This window comes from Rutidosis leptorrhynchoides, chromosome 6 (genome assembly GCF_046630445.1).
Source record: "Rutidosis leptorrhynchoides isolate AG116_Rl617_1_P2 chromosome 6, CSIRO_AGI_Rlap_v1, whole genome shotgun sequence".
NCBI lineage: Eukaryota > Viridiplantae > Streptophyta > Magnoliopsida > Asterales > Asteraceae > Rutidosis > Rutidosis leptorrhynchoides.
In genome coordinates this window covers 361,268,623-361,279,116 of record NC_092338.1, presented here as the reverse complement: position 1 = coordinate 361,279,116, position 10,494 = coordinate 361,268,623, and the positions used below count along the sequence as shown (strand labels likewise).

At 31.5% G+C, this 10,494-nt stretch overlaps 2 protein-coding genes across 3 annotated transcripts; one reads left to right on the top strand and one right to left on the bottom strand.

Moving 5' to 3' along the window:
• Positions 1–550: 550 nt before the first annotated feature.
• On the top strand, positions 551–2,787 carry LOC139855772 (uncharacterized). Its single transcript, XM_071845018.1, has 6 exons — positions 551–770; positions 1,665–1,756; positions 1,865–1,943; positions 2,056–2,150; positions 2,355–2,450; positions 2,550–2,787. Exons 1-6 carry the CDS (start codon positions 593–595, stop codon positions 2,625–2,627), a joined length of 618 nt encoding a protein of 205 aa, XP_071701119.1. The 5' UTR covers positions 551–592; the 3' UTR covers positions 2,628–2,787.
• A 1,019-nt stretch (positions 2,788–3,806) lies between these two features.
• On the bottom strand, positions 3,807–7,636 carry LOC139852511 (ras-related protein RABC2a-like). Of its 2 annotated transcripts, XM_071841812.1 has the most exons (7): positions 7,362–7,636; positions 6,564–6,632; positions 5,558–5,626; positions 5,243–5,308; positions 4,959–5,080; positions 4,636–4,764; positions 3,807–4,053 (listed from the first exon to the last, which is right to left on the bottom strand). In XM_071841812.1, the coding sequence occupies exons 1-7, from the start codon at positions 7,450–7,452 to the stop codon at positions 3,946–3,948; spliced, it is 654 nt and encodes a 217-aa protein (XP_071697913.1). In that variant the 5' UTR covers positions 7,453–7,636; the 3' UTR covers positions 3,807–3,945. The 2 variants fall into 2 exon arrangements, with proteins under 2 accessions (XP_071697913.1, XP_071697914.1); XM_071841813.1 differs by lacking the exon at positions 7,362–7,636 and having other exon boundaries at positions 6,564–6,815.
• Positions 7,637–10,494: the final 2,858 nt, after the last annotated feature.

Here is a 10,494-nt window from a genome sequence, read left to right as displayed (position 1 = left end):
GGGTGAGTGGCTTTGATCCCATTTGTGACTCTTAACATGTTAAAAAATATACTCCTTCTGTCTTATATTAATTGTCCTTAGACAAAATATACACAGTTTAAGAAAATATTATAAAAATACTGTATTTTCTGTTTACTTTTCAGTTTACTTTTCAGTTTTACTCTTATTTTTTTTTTAATTTTATCTACATACATTAAAGGCATATTAAAACTTAAATGTTCAATTTTTTTTCTATTTATGAAAATAAATAACTAATTTAGAACACTCAAAATGAAATTAAAGACAATAAATTAGGGACAAGAGAGAATTTCTTTTCTGACACTTTTAAATTTAAATCTCTTTGATGAGATTTAAAAAAAAAAGTGAAATGTTCAAAAATGAGTCATGAAATTCTTAAAATAACTATTTTACGTACAAATGTAGTAGTTAAAGGACTTCTTTTGCTCATAACATAAATAAGAAGGGCCTATTTTAACAATTTGCAAATAAAAAAAAGCTACATATATAAAGCGTTATATCCCTATTCGCTTTCTTTGTTTCGTTTGGGGTTTTAGCAAAATAAAATAATTTTAATCACCGGCGAAAATTAAACATGGCTGTTCCTGGAAGACACAACGGTATGATGGACGGAGATGACGATGAAGACGGAATCCTGTTCGTTGAAGAAGGAGCCTTGCCTGAATCTGATTTTGAAGATACACCTCCTCATCTTCGTGACCTAGCCGCCGCCGCAATGCACGGCGACGTTGACGGACTCCGTCTAGCCCTAGGTATAATTCAATCATCGCTTGGTCCTATATATCATTAATTTATTTCTATTTATTTCTATGAAGCAGATTATTTTGTGTTGAATTTATTAACTATTATTATTATTATGGTAAAAAGTTTTGTGAAGCTGGGAATTTGAGGCTAATTGCTAAGGGTTTTAAAAGCTAAAAAACTTAAGCTCAATTTAATAAGCTAAACCGAACACCTGATGAAGTTTCTAATATGTTTGAAGTGTTCTAATATGTCCAAAGGAACATATGTGCCATACAAAAGTATGCTAAATTATAATAAGTCACATTTCATTATATACTTTAATCCATGGCAATTTGATAATCAAGCAACTAGTGAAATTCGGTGTTATATATATTGATGCTACAATGACCATAATCATGCACTTCAGCTTCATGGATTTGAACATCAACCAGACTCGAAATCTGTAGCACGTAGATAGGCATTAGAAATTTAGAGCACCAAGGGCGTTTTCTTGAGTGTGGTATTTGATGATCAAATTAATTATCGTTGATAATGTTTGGTATGCTGAGGTGGTATGACCTGGCATTTTTTGTGTCTGAAATGGTAAGTCTAGTATATATGTGTAATGAGACTTTGAAGTTTAAACCAATAAACCATCATTCTGTGCAGAAGAAAATTTTGATGAGGCTACGTAAGTCAAAAGTTAACGTTGATTAATTTGAGAAGATTTGATTTTTACAATCGTATTGTGGTTTGATATTTTTTCTAGCTCATTTATCACAATATTTTTTTTATCCTAGATGTATCATTTTGAAAATTTTGATTCCCATCCTTTATTTCATATAGAAATTGCAGTAGCTTAATACTCATGCAAAGCTGACACCACCTGTTTTTGTTATTCGTTCAAACTTGAACAAAAATAGACAATCTGGATGGCAGCATTGATGAACCAGTTGAAGATGGAGATACTGCTCTTCACCTCACGTGTCTCTATGGCCATTTATCATGTGTGCAGGTCAGTTACCATTAACATCATTTGAGCTGTGAATATTTATGTAATAATCCATAATAAAAAGAGTAATAATCTAAAATCACTTTTTTACCTTTACCTTTTTCCATGTAGCTATTGTTGGAAAGGGGAGCTTCGGTTGAGGCTAAGGATGAAGATGGTGGGATCCCTCTGCATGATGCATGTGCTGGAGGTTAGTTGTATACTCTACCTTTTACATAATAATTTTGTAATTATTGTAATTATTATAATTATTGTAATTTATGTATTTGTTGTCTTAAGCTCACGTTCACTTGTAACTCTAGGGTTTATGGAGATAGTGCAACTTTTGATTGGTAAAGCCGATTCTCCAGAGTGCTTGAAAAGAATGCTTGATACAGTTGACGTTGAAGGCGACACTGTAAGTGACTTATGGTTAATTGCACATCAAATTTTTCTTTTTCTTTTTTCAATTCTGCATTACTTCTTTATAAAGCAGTGTGCTTTTATTGAAAAATACCTTCTTATATTAGTTAATTTATTATTATTACTTGGTCCTTTAAAAAAAAAAAAAATAAAGAATTTTTGAGAATAGTAATTAGTGGGTTCATCTGATTTTGAACAGCCTCTTCATCATGCGGCTAGAGGAGAACATGGGGAAATTGTTCAACTCTTACTTACAATCGGGGCATCACCTACTAAGACAAATGTTTTTGGAAAGGTTGGTATATTGGTTTTGATCAACCTATGTATTTTTTTTTTTTTTTTTTTTTTTTTTGTTCATGGCCATGTGGTGCTAATTTGTTGATAATTTTGTCAGACCCCAGGTGAGCTAGCTGAACCCAATACAGCAGCTTGGACAATTTTAGAAGCCGCAACTAGACCAAGTGCAGTGTAATTGTAACGCCCATAACTTTTGTTTTTGGATGTTGAGAAGAGGTTTTTATTTATACTAAAAAAGATTGTATGATTAAATGGATTATTTTTGGTATTGTTGAACGTAATGATTATCCTGCGATGTCACTATAGCGTACCTTTTAGCAAGAAAAGTCTCATTCTCAGATTAAATTTTTCAATTAGTTACAGTTTGGTTCTCAAGTTGAGGTTTGAATGAACTACTTTAACTTTCAAGTTTGATGGCAAATTTCATAATTACTGTCACACCATGTTGAAATGTGCTAGAAAATATGTTGCATATAGTTTCAATAAATGGAGGTGAAGTTAAAAATAAACAATGTAGATGGATGATCGACTATTTCTCAAGTTCTTAGGCGACCAGGTTATTTTGAATTGATCAAAAAACACCTTGAAACTAAAATACAAACAAAAGAGGTCTTCTTGATGTGATGGCTAATAAGTTGTATTTTAGAAACAATTGTGCACCAAATCTGATTGCTTAAGCTCACTGTTGAGTAAGTGTGTAATATTCTTGGAGCTGCAACAGCTATCATGTTGCCTGTAATAATTTAGTTATATTCATGTAAAAAATGCTTAGTGACCAAAACCGGGCCACGGTAGGTTTTGTACTTGTTTAATATACTGCTTGTGTCTTTCCGGGCTTATCTAATATCTTTGGGACTAGTTGGCCTTATATTTTGCTTCAAGGACCAGTTGCAGAAAAGATTGCAACCAGAACATAAGTTGGAAGGAATCCACCGACTAAATGCAGTTGCTCGGAGAATGAATTCTATAAAGGTCAAAAGAAAAATGGGGAATAAGATATGGTATATGATAAACTATGAAAAAGTAGTCAAAATAAATACCACTCCGAATGAATTAACACGAACTCAATCAAATAGTAATTATTTAATTAATACAATGTACAAGGAATCCAATCAATCCTACCTGGCTACCTCAAATCGCTTGTAATTACTAAACAATCCATAACACATCACCAATGGAGTACCGAGTTATTTACAAAATCATACTTGCATAAAAATACTGCTACTTGACTACTTAAGATCACGCGAACTTGTTTTTTCAACAAAAAACAAACAGAGCAGATTCAATGGAAAACAACTTTACAGGAAAAACATTTTTTTTTTTTTTGGTGGTGGGGGGGGGGGGGGGGGGGGGGGGGGGGATTAGCGTGTCCCAAATAGGATAACACAAGCACATCCTAATTACAAAATATTTAGATTTACATGTGTGTTGATAGTGGTGAACAAGTCATAGGTTATATGACTGGAACCGTTAGGCGTATCTGGGAGCATCTTTTATGAGCAACAACCACCACTATGCGTCTGCTGATCTGGTTTGTGCTTCGTCACGTTTCTCTTCACCACTGTAGACCCTTCTTCTAGAAGGCTTGGAACCTCCATTATCTGTCAAATGCGATAATACAGGTTGAGTTTATGTTTTTAATACTAAGATTAAAAATGATCGCTTAGAAGTAAAGTCGCCTAAAAGGTAATGTTCAGAAAAAGTCATCAATCCTTTTAGTTAGAAAAAACAGGATTGATGAAATGATTTTTCTACTCATATACTTCACACTCTAATCGTTTAATTTTTTGAACAAAAAGTATCTCGATCCAACCCAGCAGCCCATTCCAACACCAAACCAGCCTCCCATTTTGTCTCGTCTAGCGAGACCTTAACCATGTGGAAATCAAGATCACAACCAGCCTCCCACGTGTGCAACATTTTTTAAAAAAACCAAAAAAATGGAAACCCAAATGTCTGTATTTTTAAATGTATGGTTCAACCCAGTTTTGTTCCTCTAGTGTCACCTCTTTTGTCGATCATGAAAAGACAAAAGAGTACATGTGTGTTAAAAACTTAAAATGAAGCTTCAATGTATCTTTTAGATTTCTTTGAAAGCAAATAGTAGCAACGTCAAACGCAAAAGAGGACTCGAGGAAAGGTAGATCTCGACAAAATTAAAGAATTATGAGCTCTACATTTACCTTTAATGCAAGTTCTTCAAAACATTGGTGTACTTTCTCTTGAGTTCTAGCACTACATTCAAGAAACAAACAACCAATCTCTTTTGCGAGAGCAGCACCTTCTTCTCTGCTCACTAATCTTTCAGAGTCCTGAAATAGCACTTTTTAAAACTTACCTATGCATAAGATCATATACAACAGATATCCATTTTATACCCACCACAATACACACACAAGTATATATATTTACATCTTATGTATTACTACTATGGAATAGAAGAAATTCCATGAGTGAAAATAGGCTCAAAAGCTTATGATACAATAAAAGGAAACTAGTAGCTTACTTTGTCAACTTTATTTCCAACTAGCATCTTAACACAGTCTTGATTAGTAGAATAAAGATCCACATCTTTAGCCCATATTTCAGACAAGTTCGTGAAGGTTTCTCTCTTTGTAACATCATACACTGTGACACATGCAATAAGTATCCAACCTGTGAGTGTCATGTTCCTTCAAAACAGTAATAGTAATTTGTTCCTTTTGCATCTAGGCTAAGTTTGCATACTAAAATCTGTCATTTAAGAAAGGTATTCAACAAATTTTGTAAGTGAATGAAGCAAATGCATACCAAGAATAATTCCTTGGGTTCCTCTGTAGTATGAGCTTGTCACTGCTCTGAATTTCTCCTGTCCAGCTGCAACATACATCATCGCATATCAGTGTCACTCAATTTAACATTGTTATCTGCATTATCACTATCTAGACCAAACTTCATGTTATATTTTTTTACCCTGTTCATACTATTTGTATTCCATTTGCATGATTCAATACTTTGTGGGGGAAGATGACAGATGATAGAGTGTCACAAACAAGGTACTACTGCAACTATCAAGAACCATCTCCTTAAAAATAATGATGAATTATGTTAATGGTGAATGCAAACCTGTGTCCCAAATTATTAGTTTTAATCTTTTACCACCAACTGTAAACTGCTTGATCTTAAAGTCAACACCTGATCAACAAATTAAATGTAACATAATATAATTAGAACATTTCATTGTACTCTGGAGCCAAGCAGTGTCGCACAAAGTTTATTTATCTCATTATTATGCGAGAAGATTTGCTACTACAAATTTTATTGCGGCAATAAGCAATAAAAGAAGGTAAACAAACCGATATTAATACAAAAAGACTTATTTTACATACGGATCATTAAACAACGTATGAAAAGAAAGGGATAGACGCCCCATTTTCTCTCAACACTAGATAGCTTACAATTTGTTTGAAACAACCATCATTCTTATAGAAATAACACCGCAATAGATTATGGTAACTGCCAGATGATTCCTTCAAACACTCGTACTATATAGCACTAAGGCTATGTTTGGCGACGAGCATATTGGAGCTTTTAGCATTTATAAAAAAGTTTCTATTTAATGAAAAGCTCAGTTTGGTTTGAGGAGCTTAAAGCTTCTAGACAGGGGAAGAAAGCTAAAAGCTACTTGAAATAATGTTTAGCTTTTAGTTTTTTGTCCTTTTTTTTTTAACAACGATATCGACATCGAATGCTCTCATTTGTCACTTCATAACAACAGGAATACTATTGCCAGGCATTCTCACATCACACTTGTTACGTTAAACATCAAAACTATTATGTATTCTATTAGTCATTTTAAAGCGATATCTACATATCTAATAGATATATAAATCTCACTGCTAGTACACTTGATACATAACTAATTAACACAATATTAAACATGTACAAGAACAAAAATCAGATGTATAAAGAATAAAGAACTACTGTACTTCTAGTAAATACATGAATCGTACACACGTACTAATAAACACAAAATGAAACAAATACAAATGCTAAAATCGTACTCATAAAGCAAAAGCAGATATAAAATTCAACAAATAAATAAACTAAAAATGAATAAAATCAAAATTACCGATAGTAGGCGCGAGATCATCGACGGAATTTGAAATGAAACTGACGAGAAGACTACTCTTACCGACACCTGAATCGCCAATCAATAAGATCTTGAATGACAGATCGTACGGACCAGATGATGAACTCATTATTCCGAATTCAAATATTAGCCGTCAATTTCAGTTTCTCCAGATATTTTCTGATGTAGAATCTCACACACACAACAGTATGTGTGTGTAATACTATCAGTTACTGAAAAAAAAGAGTGATTATTAATTTAGAAATTGAGTGCAAAATAGCGTTTCAATGGAATCTAGTGATAGAGATGCCTGGGGAAGATGAGTTGTTACTTTCCGGGGAGACTGGAAAGAGTGATGCGGATCGGTGTCCGAATTGGACGTTTCGGTTTTTGGTTGTTTTACTGAATTTGACTTGAATTTTTTTTTTTTTTTTTTTTTTTTTTGAAAATAATTTATGAAGTTAAGGTTTACCAAAGCGGTTCATCAAATACTCCTTATGTTTGTTTATGATAACTAAAAGATCTTTATATGTGTACTTCCTTACTTTTTTTATCACCTTTATTCTATTTTACTAGTTCATTCACCCGTGAATTCACGAGTTTGGCTAAGAAATCTATATTATAATATTAATGTCATTGACCCGTTTAGTTTATATTAGCATCATTGACCCGTTAGTTAATATTAGTGTCATTGACCCGTTAGTTAATATTACCCACACACTTTACATTATCATTACATTTTTTTCAAAGAACACAATAACATAATACAAACTAAAAAATAAGGTTCAGGGTGTTGACCTTTTATCAGTAAATAGATAGATAAATACAGTAGTTGTAACTTGCAAGGGGAGAAATCAACTCTGCCTGGATAATCATAATTTTCGTTCATGACATTTATCTTGCATCACCTTCAAAAATCGAACCTTCCCTTAAAATGACTTGCACAACCATAATCACCTAACTTGCATTCACCATTTTACATGTATATAACTCACTTAAATGAAGCATATATATCATCACAGACAAATATATTTGCCGAGCAACTGCAAGGGTAACTTCAACATGAACTTGAAATTGTAAATGTAAATGTCTAAGCTAAATCTCAAAGTAGTTTATAACTATATAATTAATCAAATGGAATCATATGCAGCTTACATATGCAACACATAACTAATTTATTTAAAATCACAACAACATAATGATATATTAGAAGACTAATTAAAAAACGGTTATATAAAAACACATAATAATACAAACTCTCAACCTTTTTAATGGCCTGCCTATTTTTATTTTTATTTCTTGTTTTTCTTGTAAATAACAGAATATATAAAATGAGTAGGACTCGGCCAATAAATTACTTAATAACTGAATCCAAAAGGAATACAACTTGTTAGTCTTTGCTTTTACAACAATGAGGCAAAAGACCAAAAAAGCCTAACTAAGCAGGCCTTCTATACAAAGAACCATACAATGCAAACAATTAATCTGTTGTATGTAGACAGATTAAACTGGAGAAAACAAAAGGCAGACATGCCTCCAATCTTTAACACAAAAGCCAAACAAAGGCATACATAACCATGTATGCTTTCTTTGGATACATAACCATGTATGCTTTCTTTAGATACCTGCATTTGATCAAACACAAAAATAATATAAAATTTGATGTTATAAATATGGAAGTAACATAATAAAGTCACTATGAAAGACAACCAAATAAAGTGAAATAATATTATCATTTATCCATCTTTATATCTTCAAGTTGAATCACCGGTTCACCACCACCAATTACATAAAACCTCATATAAATAAAAACTATAAATATCATAAATATAACTAACAATAACTATAACAATAAGACTAAGAATTCAGAAAATAAAAAAAAATCTAAATCAATTAATAGTATCAACCCAATTAAGAAGCAAAATATATAAGCATAAAGAAAACGTAAAGAATAATGAAATTAAAAAAAAAATAGCTATACCTCAGAACACTGCAATGGCAACCACTATAGAGAAGGGAAATCAAATCTAGATAAACAATAAACCCTAAAATCAAGAAAAGCTCAAGATTCAGAAACAAAGTTGACGATTCATATACAAATTTTAACAAAATAAAAAGAACTACTTTACCCGAAAGAACTTGTGATAACGGAAGATGAAGAATCCGACATATGATAAAGAATTTTCGCTGGATATGTAATTTCAGGTGCAATTGAGAAGATAAAAAGAGGGTGAAAAACCCTAGCGGTTTAGTCTTCTGTTTCTACATATCAAGCGATGCTCACATTGTGACGACCCGAAAATTTTTGACCAAATTTAAACTTTAATCTTTACATTATTCCGACACGATAAGCAAAGTTTGTTAAGAATTTTAACTGTGTTCATACATTCAATTAACCTCGACCAAGTTTCGACGATTCACGAACCAATACATAAATGGATATGATTATATATATATATATATATATATATATATATATATATATATATATATATATATATATATATATATATATATATATATATATATATTATAACTTTGAGAATATTAACAAAGTATTAAACGTATAATACTTTACATGAACGTATTTATATGTTTATCGACGGAATTAAAAGATAATATCAAATGATTGAATTATTAGATACATTGAATTATGATTACGAGTCTCTGTTGAGAGGTCCACTTTGAATTAGGAGACCTTTTCTTTTTAACGATATTCAGAATAAATGGTAAAGTGATCTTCGAGTAAGGACAAAGTGGCAAGTAACAAGAGCTAGCCAGATTGGTAGAAATTCCTGTTAAATTCCAATACATGCCCTACAATAATTGCCCCGTGACTTTGATAAGATAAAATTAATTAACCTACATATTATGTATTGTGAAAGTGAAATTAGGGAATATAGGAAAATTAGAAATAGATATTGACAAGTTAAATAAGATCGACATTTTACATTAAGATGATTCCTTACGTTTGATTTTCCTTTAGAGTTAATCCTACGAGTCATGATTAAACTAGAAGTTAAAACCTTGAAACCTGATATGATTCATTTATGATTTTACGTTCATAAACGAAAACGTCTTCTCGATATAATAGACTTTTTAAGAACGTCTTATGACATAACAACTTCTACTATTATAACCTTTGTAATAAAATGATTTGGAATATAAAGTAATTGGAATATTAAAATGTCTTTGTAAACATTTTTATATAAATAAAGTATATAAATTTTGAACTTTAAAAATACAAATATTACGAAATAATATTTCTTATTCTTTAAACGATTTCAAGATATATAAATTTGGATATTATTAGTTTTGAAAAACTATATATTATATATTGTCCCAAATTTATATTTCGAAATGAAAATATAAATATATATAACTTAGTCATAAAACGTCCTGATTTAAAATAATATATTTTGATAAACAACGAGTCACTGATTTATAGAAGCAAATGACCACAACGTTCAATTTTATAAGTTACATTTTTTTAAAAGGTAATTTATTGATGAGTAAGTCAAATTATTAATAAGGGTACACGTCGCGTAACGTAAAAGGCTAGTTTTCTAAACGTACGAAAGTGTGTTTGAAAAACCGAAAGTGGTACATGAGTCGAGTGACAACGTACGAGTCATTTGAACAAAAATTACATTTTTACTACGCACATAAATATAATATAATATTTAATTAATTCTAAAGATTTAATATATGTGACAACCCAAACCAACCACCGACTAAACCTCGTTAAATTTTAGCTAAAAAAAAAAATTTTTTTTTGCTGGAAGACTGTTTGCGCGCCGCGCGCCCCAGCTTGCGCGCCGCGCAAAAGCTGGCTGTTGCCGGTTGCCTTTAATGCGAAAAAGATGAGCGACTTCCCGACACATTTAGCCAAAACGCTTTTAACCGTACATTAATATATGTAAAACTAGCA

Coding starts and splice junctions, on each gene's coding strand:
- LOC139852511 (XM_071841812.1), bottom strand. CDS start 7,452: ATGAACGAAAATTATGATTATCCAGGCAGAGTTGATTTCTCCCCTTGC. Junction 4,765..4,958: donor TTGGAAATAAAGTTGACAAA/GTAAGCTACTAG, acceptor GTGCTATTTCAG/GACTCTGAAAGATTAGTGAG. Junction 4,054..4,635: donor TTGAAGAACTTGCATTAAAG/GTAAATGTAGAG, acceptor CGCATTTGACAG/ATAATGGAGGTTCCAAGCCT.
- LOC139855772 (XM_071845018.1), top strand. CDS start 593: ATGGCTGTTCCTGGAAGACACAACGGTATGATGGACGGAGATGACGAT. Junction 1,757..1,864: donor GCCATTTATCATGTGTGCAG/GTCAGTTACCAT, acceptor TTTTCCATGTAG/CTATTGTTGGAAAGGGGAGC. Junction 1,944..2,055: donor GCATGATGCATGTGCTGGAG/GTTAGTTGTATA, acceptor TTGTAACTCTAG/GGTTTATGGAGATAGTGCAA.